General features: G+C 35.5%; 1 protein-coding gene across 1 annotated transcript; it reads right to left on the bottom strand.

Annotated features, from left to right (window-relative positions):
• Positions 1-2,991: 2,991 nt before the first annotated feature.
• LOC103933896 (cellulose synthase-like protein G3) lies at positions 2,992-14,935 on the bottom strand. Its single transcript, XM_048566606.1, has 7 exons — positions 14,846-14,935; positions 6,711-7,364; positions 5,424-5,573; positions 5,055-5,180; positions 4,498-4,941; positions 3,928-4,275; positions 2,992-3,692 (listed from the first exon to the last, which is right to left on the bottom strand). Exons 1-7 carry the CDS (start codon positions 14,933-14,935, stop codon positions 3,141-3,143), a joined length of 2,364 nt encoding a protein of 787 aa, XP_048422563.1. The 3' UTR covers positions 2,992-3,140.
• Between the last annotated feature and the right edge of the window lie 7,246 nt (positions 14,936-22,181).

The following is a 22,181-nucleotide window of genomic DNA, read 5'->3' as shown; positions in this document are numbered from 1 at the left end:
CAGTTTGTGGTGGTTTGACGAGAGGGCTTGGACTTGTAGAGTGGGACATCGTCATGAGTGGTTGTCATGGTGTGTGTTTGCTGCTATGTCACACGCATGGGAAGGAGTTTTAGTTATAGGGCTTATACCAGATAGATCTGAATATATTAAAAAAGCATTTCACGGTACATGCATATTCCAAATTCCAATTTTATGCTAGTCAAGCATATGAATTATTGTTTTGGCAAGACAAAAATCATTCTACGGGACATGTGTTTTAAGTGGTAAAGAAAGACTAGAATTCGAATTGATTTTCTCATTTTTCAAATTGATGAACTTATAAGTATTATTGTAAAAACAGATTCAATGTATTATAATAGTGGTAGGCGATAAAATTATAATAATAGTGTATAACAAACTTGATACTTCTAGTTCAATTTATTTTTATATTTTTCATATCAATAATTTTTTAAATGTTATGTATTACCGCACTGCGACTTGAATAACTTGCATATGATAAAGTTAATATTTTATAATTGAAAAATAATTAAAGGTTAAATTTTTTCATGGTCCTTATAGTGACACTGTATTTTTAATGTGACCCCTATAGTGAAAAGGTTGTTAATTAAATACTTGTGATGAACTCCTTTAGCAATTAAAAGTCCAAATCAAAACTTATGTTAGTATTTTGTTTTAAAACATGGTTAAAATCGTCATTTTAAACAATTGACACAACTTATAAGCCTAAATCATCTATCCTATGAGTTCTCTAATAACTTCCCATTTCTCAATGATCATCTATGTAATCTGTGGACAACCAATGAGGGATGATCATAATAAGGTTTATAAGTTGTTTTTAGATTTAATTGAAGAGAAAGAGGAAAGATTTCGTGAAAGGCGTATAGATGATCATTTAGAAATCGGATTTCATACACATACAATTCGCTTAGCTTCTTAGTTAAGAGAATTGTTTGAAATGATGATTTTAACCACTTTTTTAATGAAATACTAATAGAAATTTTGATTCGCACTATAATTGTTAACGAAGTTCACCATAAATATTTAACTAATAATTTTTTCACCACAAAGATCACATTAAAAATAGGGTAAAGTGCAAAAAATTACCTCAATTATTGGTGTCACAACATTTTCATACCTCATTTTTTAAAATTGACAATGTCATACCTCATCTTGAGAATTTGATCCAATGTTATACCTTCCATTACTTGGCCGTTTACTTTTCAGTTAAATGCTGACGTGGCTTGATCCGGATCACACTTTCAATTAAAAAGTTAATAAAATATTATTAAAAACTAAAAAAAAAAGAAAAAATTTAAATATTAAAATAAAAGTTAAAAAAAAAATTCCCACTTTCCTCCTCCTTCCTACTTCTTCTTTTGTAGATTCAGGTTTCTTTTTTTTTTTTTTTTTTTTTTTTTTTTTTTTTTTTTTTTTTTTTTTGCTTTCTTTCTTCTTCTTCTTCTTCTTCTTCCTTCTCCTTCTCCTCCTCCTCCTCCTTCTTCCTCCTTCTTCTTTTGCAAATTTGGGCTTTTTTTTTTCTTCTTCTTCCCCCTTCTCCTCCTTCTTCCTCCTTCTTCTTCTGCTTCCTCTTCTTCCTCCTCCTCCTTCTTCCTCCTCCACCTTCTTCTTTTGCAGATTCGAGTTTTTTTTTTCTCTTCTTCCTCCTCCTCCTCCTCCTTCTTCCGCCTCTTTCTTATTCTTCTTCTAGGTTGCAGATTCGAGTTTTTTTTTTTTTCGGTTTTTTTTTCTTCGTCTTCTTCCTCCTTCTTTTCTTGTTCTTCTTGTTCTTCTTCTTCTAAGTTGCAAATTTGGTTTTTTTTTTTTTTCTTCTTCTTCTTCTTCTTGGGATGCAGATTTAGTTTTTTTTTTTTTTCCTTCTTCTTCTTCCTCCTTTTTTTCTGGGTTGCAGGAAAGGGGGCTAGAAGGGAGAAGAAGATGAAGATGGGGGAGAAGAGAGAGAAGAGGGAGGTGGGAGGGGGGGGGGGGGAAAGGGTATGAACAGAAGTTTTTTTTTTTTTTAACTTTTTTTATTATTTTCATATTTCAAAATTATTAAATGATTTTTTTTTAGTTTTTAATAATATTTATTAATTTTTTAATAGAAAGTAGGACCCGAATCAAGCCACGTCAGCCTTTAACTGAAAAATAAACGACCAAGTAATAGAAGGTATAACATTGGCCCAAATTCTAAAGATGAGGTATGACATTGTCAATTTTAAAAGATAAGGTATGAAAATGTCGTGATATCAATAATTAAGGTAGTTTTTTGTATTTTACCCTTAAAAATAAAGTGCCACCGCAGAAACCACGAAAGAAATTCGGCCCTAATAAAAACATTATAACATAAACGCTTTGTTAATATTACATAACGACTACATTGGAAACTTACTTTTCAAACCCTCAAACCCTACACCTCTGAGTGCACCCCATAAAATATCATTTATGTTTCCATTTTCAGTAAAGTTATTCACAAAAGTAATAGAATAATCAAAATCTGCTTTGTAGTCGTGGGCGACATTTCCCTATGGATATATGTAAATCCGATTGGACCATATGAAGTTATAGGTGTATTAGATTCAAATCCTCATCATCAACAAATTATTTAAACGAAGATAGGGTCTGATTTAATGAGTGTGTGTTCTCACGTCGCGCTCCCTCCAACTTGGCCATAGCTTTATCATTTAATGATGAGGATGTTGGTGGAAGGCCTTATAAAATGTGCAGCACTGCACATGAATCACTGACCTTGGAATTTTGGAAAATGGACATTATCCTAAATATTGTTCAACCCATGTCATCTTGGCAAGATGCAAACTAAAATGTCTCTTAAACTATCAGACTATTATAAAATGTGTATTATCAAATTCATCGTGCGTTAATATAAGTTTTTCATCGTTTCTAATAAATATTAGTCTAATATATAATACATTCACCATAAACTTTGAACAATGCATGGCCTACTTAAAGGAAACTTAACACAATGGACGACAATTGGTCCAAAATACAAATTTTATTTTGCAAATTGCAAAAGAAGATTGGTGGAGTAGATAGTAGAACACTAAGAAATCTGTGGGGCAGAGAAAGCACAAAACTGCCTTAGACCCCTGAGGGTAAATACACCTTTGAGGGTGTGATCATCATCAGTTCCTCAGAGTGACATAAGCCACTGCGTAAAGAGCAAATGCAAAAATTGTTGAAACCAGACTAGTTTTTGTAGGAATTTTTCCCTTATCATTCCTACTGATCATGGCTTCATAAATTGGTACGCTATTCACTATGCCAAATCCAGCTATAAACATCTGCACAAACAATCCTTCCAAGCTACCGCCATCTCGGAAAATCTTTACATGACCCCAAGCAAAGGCAGCCAGGTTGACAATGGCAGCCACTGTAAGGGGCACAAAGAAGGGAGATGAGACTCCAAACTCCATCATGCCTTGTTCATATCTTTTTCTTTGGTCCTCATCAAGAACTTTGCTAGTCACATTAAACCCATGTGTGGAAATGCCTAAGGACTTGAGAAAGTACTCAACGAATCCAAACGCGAAGCTTGAGAGTCCCCTAATCATCCACATTCTCTGGTTATTCCACCACTTAAGGAATGTTCCTCCAGATAATACAAAATCAACGAGTTCTTCGCCATAGGCTCCAAGGGCAACAAACACATACAAGAGAAACCATGGATCCGAAACCTGCAATAAGCACTTAAATCTTAGTTTCAAAAGTGTAGCACAGCTTGTTTGACCAAGAACACTTGCGCAAGATCAGACCCGAAATATTGTCATTATATCAATTTGAATGAATTGTGTATAGTTCTATTTAAATGTGTGGTATGAAGTCACAAGGTTAAAACAAAATAAGTCTGATAATAGAATATTGTACAATTTTCTCAAGACAACAAACTAGTAAAGGGTGAGTGTGCATTACCTTTGGAAATAGGGTGATCCCATTGAGGAGCGCTAGCTGCGGGACGAAGGCATATGTGGTGATGGGAATGGCCCAGAAGGCCCAAAAAGCATAATAGGCGAAACCAAGGCCCATCAGAGGACCCATGGCCCGAACACCGTATGTGACTGGACTATATTTTGAGAAAGCTACCTCAAGGAGGCCTACGGCCCATCTCTTGGTTTGATTCAATGCATCAAGAAGGTTGATCGGGGCATCCCCTAAAAATGCTGCCCTCTCTGGATTGCAAAATATGGCATTCCATCCCTCGCAAAGCAGGATATAACCCGTGAAGTAGTCCTCCACGAGTGAGCCATATCTTACTCCCATCTACACAATTTAACCAATTTCATCTATCAGGTTTCAAATTACGCTTTCATAATGTCATTGATTTGTAAGAAAAATGGGAGTTGTTAATCACGCTCCTGAAAGATCATGTTTCACTGCTGAATGATCGAGCTAACTACAAGGAACGTAGGATGATTTTTTTGAACTGTGAACAACGGTTCCCTGATTAGAAGATACATAACACTAATTAGCTTATTTACATACCTTATGTCCCCAAGTGCTATTGTTCTCATAGTTGCAAGATGCAACATGGTTTGCCAATTCCAAAACCTCTGGATTCTGAAGGGGCTTGTCAACTACATTGTTAGGGTGTAGTTGGGGAATTTCTGGTGGTATAAGCTCTGATGGCCCTCCGAAGAATGCTCGTCGGGAGAAAAAGCATCCGGTTCCTACATAATTTGGTCCTAATAGCCCATCGAATCCCCATGGATTGATAATGAACAGATGCATGAACTCACTTGCATATATGTCAGTCTTGTTGATTCCTTGAAAACGTTGAGGGAACTGGACATACCCTACTTTAGATCGAAGCTTAGGATCTGATAGGTAACATAGAGCGCGAAGTGGCGTATCGGGATTATTGGAGTACATATCACAGTCTAGGGTTAAGACTATTGGAGCATTGGTCATGGTAGCTGAAACTCGTAGCTTTGTAACACAACATCAAAAGATAAACAAATTAATTAATTTGCTTATTAATGTAGAAAATTAATTAATAAAAAGATGATTAATGAGAAAAATAGCTAGGGTTTCGAGCTTACAAGGGCATTAAGTGCACCAGCTTTGAAATGGTGGGGTGATGTCCTGCTTTTTTCTCTAGAGACATAAATTAGGTTTGACATCAGATGACCTGTAATGTCTCTGTCTTTGCTATGGTCCAGAAGAACCTGCTCATAATTCACAACATTCATATGCATGAATATTTGGTTGCTCATAAGTTATGCACTTCAGTTAAAAACAGCTATCGTATGATCGTGCATGTTCTAATCAGGATTTATGTTAGCAGCATAAACGGTTGCTTGCAAGATTGTTAATTGCGTGACAAGTTTCGGTTAAAAACAACTATCTGATGATCGTGCATGTTCTAATCACAAGGATAAAGTGCTATATCACTTGGACGAGAAAAATACCTGAATGACAACGGGATGATCTTGCCGTGTAAATCCATCCGTCCATTTGCTAAAAGCTTGAATTTCCTGTTCTCCGGTTAGATATTCCTGGTCAACTTTGCCTCTCTCCATTACATTGTTTACCTTCACTTTCATGCCTTGGTACATAATCTTGTGCCATGATTCAGAAGAACATGTAATTACTTAATTAATTAGCTCTTATTGTGGTGGGATTGATAATTTCGATCCATAAAGTAAACCTATTTACACAAACCGGAAAAAAAAAAAAAAGTATTGATATGTGTACTCACCTGTTCTATTTTCTCACTTGAATTTATAATTAAAATATAAATGACAAATCAATATAAAAAAATAAGATAGGTAAGTGGTTTAGTATTCCCAAAAAAAAAAAAAAGGCTGAGTATAACGATGTTGGTTGTTTATGCATGAAAGGGATAAGGAACAAACGTGACAAACAAGTATTTTCCCCATATTAGCTGATGCGTGTTTTATTTTCTTTATCGACAGCTCACATAAACAAAAATTAAAGAGATTGATACGCATGATGAGAATCGCAAAGGGAGAATTATTATACAATACATGCCCCCCTTTTTTTTCTGTCTTTGTCCCTATATGCCTTATAAATACATATTATCCCTCGTCGCTATCCTACTGAGTATATGGATGGGTACGTAATGTGTTGGGTTTCTATAGGCTTTCGAAGCACTCCTTTTAATTTAGAAAAAGGCTCGACTCTTCTTCAAATAGTTACCTATGCTATGTTTGGATAAGTAGTTAAAATCAAATTTATATTAAATTTTGAAGAAATCAATGTGTTGCAAATTTATGGAGAAAGTTAATAAATAACTAGAAGCAACACATTAGTGAGAACTTTAAAACGACAATTTTTAAGGTCTCATAAAAGGCATTACTTTGAAAGTTTTTTGTGTAGTTTTTTGTAGTACATTTTTTGGTCAAGTTTAGTATATTTATAGAGCTTGAGTAGTAACTTAGTAATCTTTTAGTTCATTAGTATCCTTGGCGTGCATTTTTAACAACAATATATGTTTTTGAATCTAGAAAGTTCCATCCAAAGTTATCATCCCTGACACTATATATGGTCTAGGGATGATTAAAAATTAAACATTAGAACTTAAAAGAATATTGTCATGTGTGTGTGTGTGTGTGTGTATGTATATATGTATGTATGTATGTATGTATGTATGTATGTATGTATGAAATGTAGCTGCACATACTTTTAGCTAATAGTTTCGGAAAATTGATATATATCACTAGAATTTTTTTTACCTTTATCTTCTCGGCTTCAGGAAACCGAGAATGATCCGTTTCAAAATAAGCTTCCGGGCAGCGTTCCACTATGTTATTGTTCTTGCAGAAAGGTAGCCAGTGGCTTGCAAATTTGGCAGCCTCCATGAAAGCAAAGAGAGTCAGAGCTGAGCCGCCATCGTCTGAAACATACACTGATACCTTCTCGGTTGGATAGTCATAAGCCATGACCGATAAGGCTGTGTTCACCACGTTCATTGGTGGCTCCTTGTAGGGATCAGCTGTGCATATGAACACGTCCAAAGCAGGAAAATCAGATTCTTCAACAACCCTTTTCAGGTTTTCGGGGAATTCAGTGCGATAAATTGGTTTCATGCGCAAAGATTGTGTAGTGGTGTACATGAAAGCAAGAAGAGTGTCGGAGATGAGGAAGGTGAGGGTGATGAAGAAAGAGGTAAGGGTTGTGGAGTGGAGGAGGGAGAGTGTATGGCGATAGAGCAGGGCTAAGATGGCACTAAAGTGAACCACCACGAATACACGGTTCGTGGTAGTTCGAAGAGAGGGCTTGTGGGTGTGAAGTGGTGGGAGCCCATCATGGGTGGTGGTGGCCGTGGTGGTGGGCATGGTGGTGCAAGTGGAAACTCTTTGAGTTTGAGCTTTCCCTGTATTTTGGAACTCTTAGGTTATAGGCATGGCATTAAATTTATGGGAATAGGGTTTCCTATAAATGATTAAGGTTTTTAGTCTTTGGCACGTAAATAAAGATTTTGTTGTTTTTTTGGTGCTTGGTAAATGGTATCTGCGAGTCCCTATCTACTGCATACTTGTATTACTGTTGGGACTTATTGTTGTCCAAACCAATAAATAGGATAAAGCATTTCTCTATCAACCGACTAGTTCTTTCTTTCCTTAAATTAATAAGGAGAAATTAGGTTCTCATCATTGCTTTTGCTACTCCATTGATTAAAATTCTATTCTTTTTCAATTTTTGATCAAGGTTCTTGGGTATTAATAACATCATTAATTATTTCAATAATAAAATATTTTTTGTTGTAGGCCTGTTTGATTGAGTGATCTAGGGTTAGAGAGAGAGAAGGGTGCGGCAAGCTCTAGGGAAAAGAGAGATTGATTTAATTGTGAGGTGTGTTTGATTCATCCCATTGTGCTTTTATTTATAGTAGTTGAAAGGGTAAAACCTTTCCCTTTAAGATTACAACATTCAATAGGTAATCTAATCCTAATAAGAATATATAATACTTTCCTAGATTCCCTAGGATTTACACAATCACATTCCTATTCTAAATATGACTGCAACATTCCCCCTTGAGTGTGTAAATACTCAACAAACCATCGCATCAGATCTTCAGCAGATAAGGTAGATCTTCAGCAAATACTCAACAAACCCTTGAGTGTGTAAATACTCCCCTGATTGAAGACGAATAATTTTCACGTTAGATTTCTAAGCGCAGCAGTAAGAGCATGCTGATAACATGTTGTGAACTATATTTAACTAACAGGGGAAGGGGGCCGGTGACACAAAGAGATGTATTTGTAGGGTTGTGTAGAGGAATGTGTGTTATTTCCCCTATGCAGTGACTTTATTTATAGTAATAAGAGAGAAGAAATTATTCTCCCCAAGGAATACAAGTCCATATCGGAAAAAATAACTAAAATAAAATCTAATTTAAGATTTACACAATCACACTTAAACTAGAAGGTTATAACAGTTTTGTAAATAAAAAGGTTAATCCAAATTATACTTTGTCAGGATAAAATGTTAGCTCTTGACTTTAAATTGACTAATTAATATGGTCTTCGTTCTCTTATTACATGAGCCATACATACATTTTCGTACGCAAAAATGCATGAGTCACACAGAGCTGAACCTTCAATACCATTTTCTTTTGTTAATTTAGGGTTACATCTCCTGACTTCCAGATAATATCAAATAGCATCTATATTCCTAAGGAAAAAGAAAATAACACATATGTTTTATTTTTTATTTATTTATTTATTTTTTATTTTTTTATTTTATTTTATGAAGAAATTGGCTAAAACTTCTCTAAATTATCTAAGGTTTTGGCCCATTTTGGTATGATGCATATCACTACTGTATATACAACATCAAATACCAATAATTCAAACCAAAGACCTGACAAGATAAATATAGAAATTAATGACAGTTAGTGAGGATGGAGGCAGTTTAGGACCACTGAGGGTAGCTACTCCACTAAAATTTTCGGTAGAGGAAATAAATGAAGATGCTTACATAACTTCAATTTATCATATTTAAGTACTTTAATTGATTAGTTGAAAATTTAAAATAATATGTATAATAAGCTATCATTATGAAAAATTGTCTACAGGTTGGGCTAAGAAAATTTGAGAAGAAAAGAAAAACGATAAAAATATAGAAGAAATTCTACTGTCATGAATTTTTTTCTCAAGTCTGAAGGTTAAGATTAAGATCTCTCCTACTAAAGAAATTTTTTATCTCCGTCCCTGACTGATTAGGAAGAAAAGTTATATACAACTCATGTATATTTGGAATTTTAGGGATTTGCTAATGCTATTTCGTGGCATATTATATTTCGAATTTTGTTGAATTCTTCGCAAAATATATTAAAATCCAGATCTAGCAACTAAAAACTCGAAGTACATCGGATTATTATAAACGTTCCGAAAGTTTCATCCTTGTAAATTGTATACGTAGAAAATGAAACGAATTATTGATGATTGATGAATGATATAATGCAGGAAAAAATTGAGTGTGTTGGGAATACAGTCAAACAATTGGTTGATTTTTTTTTTTTTAAATATTCAACTACGTACGTGTATTATGATAGTTAGTGTATCGAGCCGTATCTTTGGCACACTGAAAAAATCTCTCCTACTGTAGTGGCATGGCCGAAAAAAGAGAGAGAGAATGGGAAGTAATGGATGCTAGTCGTGGGTAGCTAAGCATGACTTATTTGGTTGGCTGTTAGAAATTTCAGCAGAAGAAAATATCATCAACTTGATCTCATAACAAGAAATTTCAGATCTGTATCTCTCTATCTATCTATACATAAGATGCCGTTGTGCATTGGAAAATGGTAAACCTCGTCCCAAGTCATTTGCTCCCATTGTACCAATTGACCTCACATAAATCGGACCATTCTCAGAAATGGACACGATGTTAGCATACATTGCTTTTATTTAATTAATGCATGTTAGCGTGATATTGACAATATTACTAGCGCATGACTTTCTTTCTGGGCAATATTCAAGAACGTATGATAAATATCCAAATTTGTGGTCCGAGTGATTAAAAATTTATTGATCATTGGATTTGTTACTAATATAGACCAGGGTGGACGGTTGATTTAGTTTATGAATTATCATTGAGTGAAAATTAGGTCTAAAAATTTTTTTTTTTTCAAAAAAAATCATTCTTTGAATTATAAAAATTTACCAATTACATCTCTAATATTAAATTCGAAGCTACTATATTCAATTTTCCGTCAATATAAGTCACGTGTTTGCATATGATACACATTGGAGGGTACATTGATAATTTTCTTTTATAAAAAGGTATATGGAGTTAACTTTGGAGGGTAAATTAGAAGTTGGATTAGCAACCTATATGAAATTTTAAGGACATATTGGCGAAAAAATGACGGTATGACATTCTTAAGTGTGTCAAGTGACTAAAGGTGACAAAAAGTTAGATAGAATAGCTTTAAATATAATAGTAGGAATAAAATTATCAATTTTTAAAGAATTTAGGAACTTATTTTACTGAAAAAATAATTTAAAGACCTAATTTTCACTGAGGTGATAGTTGAGAGACTAAATTAACACTTCACTCTATAATCAAAATTTCAAGAGAAAAGGGTATCCCGCTGATTCAAAGGCAAAACAGCCTTTGGCACTTAGTGAGCGTTTGTAAAAATTCGGTTACTTGATATTCAAGATCGGAATTCCTTGCTTTGCCTTGTTTTTTTTTTCCTCTAGACCTTACAATTTTTTTATTAAACGACACATCATGTGAAGCAGTTGCCAAATTTAGACCCACATGAACAAATAATTCAATTCTTGTTTTGCTATATATATTAAATGAGGATATACATGTGTGGCAGAGTGGTCCTGCTCCCATCTGGCAGTCCTCCCTCAATTATTATTAAAATTAATTTCCGCACATCGTCTTTCTTCTTTCTCACATTCGCTTAATTTCTATTATTTAGTTTTTTTTTGTTTTTGTTTTAATCAATCGAGAAGTCTGGATGAACTAGAGTGTACCAAAATCATTTTTTGTCAATTATTGAACGAGACAAATGGCGGGCAGGCAGATTTGATGGAGGCGTGAACAATTGGACATTGCTCAATTTAAGGCCATAGAAATTGAACTGTTACAGCAATGTGAGCATATCTATCGTTTTAAAAATTGGACATCCTCAGCACACGGTACAAACACAGAAACAAGAGGACGTGATGTCGTTTTTTCACGCTACGTTGTATTTTGGTAGTTTTACCTTGAAATGATTAGTTAAATATAAAATATCTAATTTGAGGGAAAGTCAAAAGTTGTTTTGAAAGAGGAATATTTCACAGACATCCTAGCTAATTAAGAATATTTTGAGTATTTTGTATAACTTTTTTTTTTTTTGAAAAAGGGGGGACAACTGTTATCCACCTATTTCAGGGATTGGGAAGACTCACAGAGGCATTTCATTGTATAACTATCATTTTGGAGTAGCTTCCATCATACAAAAATTAGATCTCTACCAACAATTGGAATGACCTAAGGGAAGGATAATAATGAAATAGATGATCAAGCTATGCATAAGACTTGGTCATTGGTTTACCAAGGTAGCTTTACTCTCCAAACCCACACACTATATTAAAAAAAGAACCAAGACCTCAGGAATTAGCTATCAACTACAAAATTAGTCTACTTCCTTTTTGCCTAGAGCAATTAGAAATGGTTAACTCCCCTATAGAAAAACCCCTCTGCCCACTATTTCTGAAATTTTAATAAATAAAAAAAGAGCAAAAAAATAAAATAAATACAAGCGAGGGGACGAAGCCAAAATTCGTGAAGAAAAGAACAATATAACATCAAAAAAGGAAAACTGGATGAAGAAAGAAAAAAATTCCTCAAACTACAATCCCAAACCGAGCCAAGGGAAACTATTTATAAGTCACTGGATAATCAACTCCATAATTAGCGAAGCAATTTGTCACCTGAAATTGTGATACATATTAATTTAAGAAGCGGAAGCCAGGCAAGTCAACAAAGTTTGAAAACAAAGCAGCATGAATTACCAACTTAGGAGAATCATGCCAAACTAAATAAGGAAAAGATAGACCTATGTTAGCAAAGTTATCTGCAACAGCATTCCCTTCCCGAAAGATGTGTGAACAACAAAAATTCATCTAATGAATGCGGGCCTAAAAAGTAAATCATTGTGTGCGATGAAATCAATGAGGATCAAATCATCCAAACCGAGAATATAAGCAATACTAGAAGAGTCACTTTCCAACCAAAGACACGCCAACCCCTCTGAAAAGCAAATTTTACACTAATAATAATTGTATAAGGTGCAGCAAAAGAAAGAATTGTGATGACCAATACCATGACAATCCCTAAAACGCCCCACAAGTCGTAGGATCAGCATTTTCTTTCGACAAACGATCTGTATTAAGTTTAATCCAAGGATACCAAGGATGAGACCATAACACAGGAAAAATAGTAGGGGTCTTGAGAGAAATATGTTGAATCCCTAAGAAGAAATGATACAAGTATCTAAACCTTGAGAGTATCTTGTAATAAACCTCTCACAATGGACGAGGTTAGAAATAATGGACATGCAAGGACAATGGAAATATATTACCCTAAAATTAAACTTATTCCAAACTTTCTAAACAACTGAAATAGTAAAAAAAAAACTTGCAAAGACTCAAAGATTGTGCAATTGATGAGAAAAGCCGTTACACACAAAAGCATCCCAAAAAAAAATAGCCAAGGAATCTGAAACAAGCAAAGATGTACCAAATTAATACGCTAACCACTTCCAAAGTTGCTTAGAAAACTGGTAGCTAGAAAGGAAAAAAAAATATATATGAGAAGTACATTCCTCATAAACATGACAAAGACAACAAATGGATGCCAAAGAAGTATCAAGTTGTTGCATTGTAACATCGCTAGGAAGTTTGTCATGAAAAAAAGGCCGAGTCAAAATAGATAGTCGAGATGGAATGAAAGACTGCTATGTAACTTTTGCCCAAGCACAATCACTATGTCTCATTTGAATTAGATCATAATCAGAAGAGAAGGAAAAATTCCTAGAAAGAGATGGCTTCCTAAATCAATTTGTCATTAGTCGTTGTCAAGGGTACAAGATGATGCAAAAATTCATGAGCTTGAAAAAATCTATAATGACCAACTCAAGAAGAATTGTAAAAGAAATGACTAGATATAATGAAGGGCTAATAATCAGCTTGTTCATCCATTTATCAAACTAAAAACAAATTGGTCTTCCATCTCCAATAATCCAACTACTATTGATATTCATAACAAGTACATCACCTTCAAACCACGCTACACAGATGACTACAAATAGACATTTTATTTTGTGAGGCATGAGAGGAAAAATTTGGTGGGCAAAAGAACCTCACATGGAAGAAGATTGTAAAGTAAGCCCATCCAAAATTGAGCAAAACCGTCGAGTTCAAAGTAATTAAATAACGAGACCACCTTTAATTTTAGGCCCACACACCATATTCCATTTAATAATTACCAATTTATGAGAAGCGAAATCTCTAGACCAAATAAAGTATCGTAAAGAGGAGAGATGCTTCAAAAGGCAAGCCGACCACTAATATATTGAGAAACTATGCAAAACTAAACTTTAATAAACTGACTGCACTAATTGAACTCATTCAGCCATAGAAAAAAGTTTTCCTTTCCAACCTGAGAGACGGGCTTTAGCCTTATCAACCAAAGATTAAAAGTAAATTCTCCTTGGCTTACCACGAAAAATTAGGACACCAAGATACGTGAAGGGAGCAACACCTAAACGAAGCCCAAAATGTCTGGAGACAAAAGTCATATGATGAGAAGAGGTGAACCCAAGATAAAAAGTGCTCTTACGTACATCAATAAATTGTCCAAAAGCATGATCATACTTGACAAGGAAATCCCGCAAAGATCGAAAAGATCGAACACTCCCACAAGAGAAAATAGATAGGTCATCAGCGCATAGCACATGAGTGGGAGGGCAACATCCTTGCGGAGTTGAGATAGAAGTAATCCACCTAGTAGAGTAAAGCAAATTTAAACCTTGGCTAAGAGCTTTTCTTGAACAGAAAGTTTGCAACTGCAAGTGGTCGTACTGAGTTATAGTGGTAGGCACCTCGAATTTAGAGATAAGCCCCACAAAGTTACAATTAGCATTAGATATAACCATCCGCTTAAAAAAATCTTGAACAAAAGCAATATTAGCCAATTCAATGGTATCCCAACACGACTGATAAAAAAACTAGAAAAACCATTTTGGTCCGAGAGCATTCGAATGATCCATGAAAACAAGAGCATTTATAATTTCATCAATTGAGAAATATTAGAATTTTCATCTTCACTAACCATAGTAACACCATAAACATCCTCAATTCTGCAACAACTTGTCCCTAATTCTACGATTATATAAATTTTAAAAGTATGAATTGACAAAAATGCCCCTAGAGACAAGGATTTTGACTTCCATTGACCATTATTTTGAGAGATGTATGACTCATTCTTTTAGCGTATTTGTGTAGCACTCATGACAATGAATGTGTGGGCGTAAGCAGAATCGAATTTGGAGTTACGAAGGAGATTTTACGAACTTACAAGGTTGAAGAGTATTGTGGTAAATTCATAATTTTTGATATTTGACCCTTAGTTATTTTATTATTTTCTTATAAAAATTTCTATGTGATGGGTCTCACACCCATTCTCGACTCCACCTATCCCGTGTCCATTCTGTCTTTCTAACTCTCTCTTTTTATTTTTCAAACTTTTGAAACCACTCTCTTGCTGCCATGTGTCCTTTTTCTCCCTACATTCCCAGATCTCCTTATCTTCACTCACCCTCTCTTGTTCTGCCACTTCATCCTATCTCCCTCTCAATTGCCTCAGCCTCTTCCTCTGCAGACAATAACACCAAGATTGGCAAGCCCTCGTTGTTCCGGCGAGCTTCACCGCCACCAACAACCATCACCATCGACCTACACCTCCCGTTTCCCTTCGTTGAAAACTTCATCACGCTCTTTCTCTTTCTGTGCACGCTATACATGAACACCAGAGAAAAATTCGGTGATTCCTCCCATTCTCGACTTAGTAGGGTCTCTATTGTTTTAATTTCCTATTTGTAGCTTGATTTTGAGCTTACACAAGAAATTTGGTGATGATTAGTGCAAGTAACACCCTTAGAACACTAACGTAGTTTTTTCGATGAGAACCCGGCGGCTTTCGAGCCGTTTTCTGGCGAAATCCAGCCACGGCCGAGGAAAGCAATGGTACTATTTGAATCCTTGTTCCCTGATCTTTGTTTTGGTATATTACATGACTAGGTTTGGTAAAGTGTGTGGTTGTTCGAAGCTGGGGTTTATCTCGGCCATCATTTTTCTAGATTTCAACGCTTGCAGCGGCAACTGGCCGGAGAAGAAGGGAAGGAAAAAAAAAGGGCCTTAGGCCGAAAACCCAATCCAAAACCTTTGGCCCAAATCTTTAGCCCAACTGGCCCAAACTTTTGGGCTAATGTTCCAACCTAGCCCAGTTCCAGCTCAGAATATTCTCGGAATATTCTCGGAATATTCTTGGAATTATTCTTACAATATTCTTTGGAATTTTCTCAAAACCCCCTTAGGCTAATTCCGACGTCCCGAGTCCATTTTTGGCATCCATTTGGTGAAATTCTAAAGTTTTAATGTAGTTGACCACCGAGGCGTCTTGGTTGACTTTTTAGGGTTGATCGTTGACTTTTTGTTAAATTTTTCAGGGGCCCTCCTTAATGTATTTCAACGTCTTGATTCCAAATCCGCACTTCGTTTTCCCAAATTTAGTCATTTAGATTGAGTTTTACTAATGGGTCACAATATTATGCTTAGGTATAATTTTATCCGAGACTCCGGCTTCCTAGCTCGAACAGATGTGACATCGCAAGTAACTATAAGTGGGTCTTTTCTTTTATGTAGTATATATAATTTTTAATTTCCATTTATACATTTCATAAAGAGTTTTCTACAATATGCCTAGATTAGCGTGATGTTTATAAGATTGAGCACATTAATAGAAATTATGAAGTTATGCTACGTCTTACGGGATGCACAAGTATGCGTATTATTATTGATGCCATACTTATATTTATGGCTATGAATACTATTATGTTGACTAGAATTATCCAATCACTATGGCATGACTATATTTATGTTATCTGCTCATTGTTTGCTACACCAGTGTTAGCACTTACCCGGGCCGGGCCCAGTCTTTCACGTGTATGTACACATCACACCGTATGCTCAATTTGGATCCATTATAGGTGTCAGTCATGTCCTAGATTGCTATAGGCAATTAAGACTCGTATGTGCTGCGTATAACGCCAGTCTTCACGTGATTATAGTACTAGAGCATATATCATTGTTACACCCAGTCCTCTTCATGTCAGAATATCTCTACATGTAACTCATGTCAAAATGTGTCGATAAGCACTCAAAATGATATGTTTACTTATGCGAGATTATGTGATTATGGACGTCATGTGGTTACTTACGAAATATTATGCCGTATTGGATTCTTGAGATATTGTAGGCTAAGGTAAGTATTTTCTTACTATACGTAGTATGTCTATTTTGGAAACTATACTTGTTTTACGGTGAGGGGTTATTATGTTTTTGAAAAGGTTTTTACAAAGCTTTATTTTTAGGACTACTTACCTTTGTTTTTTGCCCCTCTAGGTTTTAGAGCTGAGTTTTTGTGTCGACGATGATTCTTGGCAAATCTTGGTATAGGTGGTTACCTTTGATGGTATAATCCTCATCCTACCTTACTGTACTTTACTTATGCTCTGACATCACGTGTGAAGTGGGTTCATTCCCGCTCACAAGTGCACTCTTACATTTAAGCACTTTTAGGTTCAAATTTATTCACATTTTCCACATCACTACACTTTAAGACTTCGTCACCCTCCTTGTATTGGCCAGCATAACTTGATTCAAAGTCCAGGTGGACATTTTGGGTCGGGGTGTGTCAGCTTGGTATCCGACCATAAGTTTGGGCAATATTGTGTTCATCACACGCGTGATGTGAGCATTCTTGGTTCTTGAACCTAAATGTCGAATCTTACCACCTCGAAATAGTGAAAGATGCCTCGGACCAGGAAGAATGAGGAATGATGAACTGCAAATCCATTTGAGAAGTATCAGGGATAGATACAGTAGACATATGAGCTACACTTGTGGGAGAGAACTGAGAGTGATGAACAGGAAAAGTAGATTCATCAAAAACCACATTCAGTCTAATATAATCAGGTGGACTGTGAAACAATAATTCCCAAGGAGACTACAATATGCCAGAAATAAGGAGTCTATTGATCAAGTAAGTCGCAATGAAAAATGCCTCCACCTAGAAAACATGAGGAACATTAGAAGCAACCAATAAAGTTTGAGTAGTGTCTACAAGATGACGATGTTTCCTTTCTACACAACCATTTTGTTCAGGTGTGTGCGGACAACTAAATTGATGAATAATGCCATGTGTTTTGAGAAATGACTGTAAATCATTACTAGTAAATTCACCCCCTAAATCTGAACGAAGAACTTTGATTTTATTGCTATAGAGATTTTCTACATAACTCTTTAACTCAACAAGTACAGAATACACTTCAGATTTTGACTTTAAAGGAAAGAATCGACTGTATTTACTAAAATCATCAACGATCAACAGATAATACCGATAACCACTCACTAACATAACAGGAGCTGGTCCCCAAATATCACAATGTAAAAGTTCTAAACAAGAAGAGGAATAAGAACTAATAGTACTAAACGATTACTTGTGACTTTTTGTAAGAGCATAGTTGGAACAAAAGAAATCCACTGAAGTGCTTCCTTGAAGAGTAAGCTTATTATGTGAAAGAACATGCCTGAAGATGGATGACCAAGTTTGTCGTACCATACTCGAACCGATGCTTTGACACTTATTAAGGGATAGAAACCACCCTTAACCGATCCCCGCAAAAGCGTCTTCCCAGTAGAACGATCATTTACAAAGGATCCATCAGAATTAAGTGTCAAAGAACAGTAATTATCCTTGAGAAATTGATATGCAGAGACTGAATTATGCTGCATTTAGGGAACATGAAGAACATTTTGTATTTTAAACGTGGCAGATGGAGTGTGTAATAAAGAAGAACCAAGGTTGTTCATGTTCAAATATTTACCATCACCAATGTAGACCTTGTCTTCACCACGGTAAAAAGTAGGAGATGAAATGTTAGAAATATCATTGGTGATGTGTGAGGTGGCACCTGAATCAATGATCTAAGAAGAAGAAGGTTTTGATGAGAAATGAGCACATATAACAGCTAGTTTGGCAAGAGGAATTTTGCCAAAGATATCCGAATTCATTTGATCAAAACAATCAATAGCCTCAAGACTGCTTGATCCATAGATTTGACATATAATACCACTGGAGCCTTGAGAATTTCCACGAGAGCCTTGATTGTTACCACGAAAGTTGTTACCTTTGTAATTTCCACGATGTCCACGAGCATTGCCTCTGTAAGTTCCTCTATGATTGCCTTTGTAATTACCACAATAAGGTTGGGACTGAACAACAAAGGCTTGATGGTGCGGTGGTGTAGGCAATAAAGGAGGCTGTGATTGAGCAACAAAAGCATGAAAAGGTTCTGTAATGCTAGATGAGGCAAGTTTCTTCCTTCGAGACATTGACAACTCTTTGGTGAATAGTAGGCCATGCAATTCATCCAACATTGTGGTTGAGATATGATGGAGAATGGAATTAGTGAAGGACTCAAATTCATCAGGTAAACCAGCCAGTGTAGTAACAATTAAGTCACGATCGGTGACCGAAGCACGGGCGGCCATCAGGGCATCAGAAATTTCCTTGATTTGTTGAAGATAATCAAAAATTAGCTGTAAACCTTTCTGAATTGACTGGAGACAAGATCATAATTGATGAATGTGAGCCTCTGAGACTCCTCCAAAATGTTGCTCAAGCTTGAGTAATAGATCCCGAGATGATGAAATGCCGACAGTGAACAGAATCACTTCTTAGACATAGTAGAGTTCAACTAGATCAGAAGGTTCTGATCTTTCTCATACCAGATCTCAAATGTAGGATTGAGAGATCGATCGGGAAGAAGAGGCGGTGGATAGACTTCAGTACCATCAATGATGCTAAGAAACTTATATTTGCGCAGAATGAGAGCAAATAAAGCACGCCATGGGAGATAATTGGAGTGTTTGGGTTTGATTTGCACCATGCTTCCAACGTTTTGGATCATAAAAAAGGCATACGAATTCGAAGAGAACGATGAATTTGAGGATTTAGGGTTTGGAGATTACACCGACTCACTTGGAGAAAACGAAGCAGACGTTGACACCATTGACGAATTGCAGTGAGAGAAATACCAATCGACTACACAAAGGTTGGGATAGAAGAAGAACAATGAAGAATTTCAGCAAGATTGATGAAGAAAAATTAGAGATTGGGAGCGAGAGCGAAGATGATCGAGGGAGAAAGAGCTGTGAGGCGAGACGGGCTTGATACCATATAGAAACGGAAGGTTACTGTTTCATTCAATATCCTAAATAATTACAACAGATTTATTATTTATAGTCTTGAGCTTTTCTATCAGATTGCACTAATACCCTTAACTAAAATAACAATTTACAGCAATGACACTAACAAACTCTAACGAACTCTTACCATCACTTTGATGACCCTACTTTAGCTTCTTTATTGCAAACTTGGCAGCCTCCATGAAAGCAAAGAGAGTCAACGCCGAGCCCCCTTCATCCGAAACATGCACTGAAAGCTTCTCTGTCGGGTAATCATGAACCATGACCAACGGGGCTGTGTTCACCACGTTCATTGGTGGCTCCTTGTACGGATCAGCAGTGCATATGAACATGTCCAACGCAGGAACATCCAATTCTTGTACAACCCCTTTCAGGTTTTTCGTCACGGTATATTGGTCAGTATTCCAAAAGATATATTGTGTGGTGGTGAACATGAAAGCAAGAATAGAGTCGGAGACAAGGAAGGTGAGGGTAATGAAGAAAGATGTTGCGGTTGTGAAGTTGAGGAGAGAGAGTGAACGTTTATAGAGAAGGGTTAAGATGGCACACGAATGAACCACCGCCAATAAGCAGTTTTCGGTGGTTTGACGAGAGGGCTTGGACGTGTGGAGTGGGCGGTCGTCATGATGGTTGTCATGGTGTGTGTTTGTTGCTATGTCACACCCATGGGAATGAGTTTTAGTTATAGCGCTTATACCAGATAGATCTGAATATATTAAAAAAGCATTTCACGGTACATGCATATTCCAAATTCCAATTTTATGCTAGTCAAGCATAGGAATTATTGTTTTGGCAAGACAAAAATCATTCTTCGGGACATGTGTTTTAAGTGGTAAAGAAAGACTAGCATTCGACTTGATTTTCTCATTTTTCAAATTGATGAACTTATAAGTATTATTGTAAAAACAGATTCAGTGTATTATAATAGTGGTAGGCGATAAAATTATAATAATAGTGTATAATAAACTTGATACTTCTAGTTCAATTTATTTATATTTTTTTCATATCAATAATTTTTTAAATGTTATGTATTACCGCACTGCGACTTGAATACCTTGCATATGATAAAGTTAATATTTTATAATTGAAAAATAATTAAGGGTCAAATTTTTTCATGGTCCTTATAGTGATACTGTATTTTTAATGTGACCCCTATAGTGAAAAAGTTGTTAATTAAATACTTGTGGTGAACTCCTTTAGCAATTAAAAGTCCAAATCAAAACTTATGTTAGTATTTTGTTTTAAAACGTGGTTAAAATTGTCATTTTAAACAATTGACACAACTCATAAGCCTAAATCATCTATCCTATGAGTTCTCTAATAACTTCCCATTTCTCAATGATCATCTATGTAATCTGTGGACAACCAATGAGGGATGGTCATAATAAGGTTTATAAGTCATTTTCAGATTTAATTGAAGAGAAAGAGGAAAGATTTTGTGAAAGGTGTATAAATGATCGTTTAGAAATCGGATTTCATACACATACAATTCGCTCGGCTTCTTACTTAAGAGAATTGTTTGAAATGATGATTTTAACCATGTTTTTAATGAAATACTAATAGAAATTTTGATTCACACTTTAATGGTTAACGAAGTTCACCATAAATATTTAACTAATATTTTTTTCAAGACAAAGATCACATTAAAAATAGGGTAAAGTACAAAAAACTACTTCAATTATTGGTGTCACGACACTTTCATACCTCATCTTTTAAAATTGACAATGTCATACCTCATCTTTAGAATTTGGTCCAATGTTATACCTTCCGTTACTTGGCCGTTTACTTTTTAGTTAAATGCTGACGTGCCTTGATCCGGATCCTACTTTCTATTAAAAAATTAATAAAATATTATTAAAAACTAAAAAAAAAAATTTAATATTAAAAGAAAAGTAAAAAAAAAAAATCCCATTTTCTTCCTCCTTCTTCCTCCTTCTTTGCAGATTCAGGTTTTTTTTTTTCTTCTTCTTCTTCTTCTTCCTCTTCCTTCTCCTCCTCCTCCTCCTCCTCCTTCTTCCTCCTTCTTCTTTTGCAAATTTGGGTTTTTTTTTTCTCTTCTTCGTCCTCCTCCTCCTCCTCCTTCTTCTTCCTCCTTCTTCTGCTTCCTCTTCTTCATCCTCCTCCTTCTTCTTCTTCCTCCTTTTTCTTTTGCAGATTCGGGTTTTTTTTTTTTTTTTTTTCCTTCTTCTTCCTCCTCCTCCTCCTCCTTCTTCCTTCTTCTTCTTCTTCTTCTTCTTTTGGGTTGTAGATTCGAGTTTTTTTTTTCTTCTTCTTCTTCCTCCTTCTTTTCTTCTTCTTCTTCTTGGGATGTAGATTCGGTTTTTTTTTTTTTTTTTTCTTCTTCTTCCTCCTTTTTTTTCTGGATTGCAAGAAGGCGGCTAGAAGGGAGAAGAAGATGAAGATGGGGGAGAAGAGAGAGAAGAGGGAGGTTGGGGGGGAGGAAGGGTACGAACAGAAGGTTTTTTTTTTTTTTTTTTTAACTTTCTTTATTATTTTAATATTTAAAAATTATTAAATGATTTTTTTTAGTTTTTAATAATATTTATTAATTTTTTTTATAGTAAGTGGGATCTGGATCAAGCCACGTCAGCATTTAACTGAAAAATAAACAGCCAAGTAACAAAAGGTATAACATTGGACCAAATT

The sequence above is a fragment of a genome, unplaced genomic scaffold (assembly GCF_019419815.1).
Source record: "Pyrus x bretschneideri cultivar Hongxiangsu unplaced genomic scaffold, Pyrus_bretschneideri_v1 Contig42, whole genome shotgun sequence".
NCBI classification, from domain to species: domain Eukaryota; kingdom Viridiplantae; phylum Streptophyta; class Magnoliopsida; order Rosales; family Rosaceae; genus Pyrus; species Pyrus x bretschneideri.
This window is presented reverse-complemented; position numbering and strand designations above follow the sequence as displayed.

Bases quoted from the DNA above. Each gene is read 5' to 3' on its own strand.
- LOC103933896 (XM_048566606.1), bottom strand. From the start codon at position 14,935: ATGGTGATGGTTGTTGGTGGCGGTGAAGCTCGCCGGAACAACGAGGGC. The intron at 4,942-5,054 runs GTAAGCTCGAAA...TGTGTTACAAAG, and splicing joins CTGGTGCACTTAATGCCCTT to CTACGAGTTTCAGCTACCAT. The intron at 3,693-3,927 runs GTAATGCACACT...TGCTTATTGCAG, and splicing joins GGATCACCCTATTTCCAAAG to GTTTCGGATCCATGGTTTCT.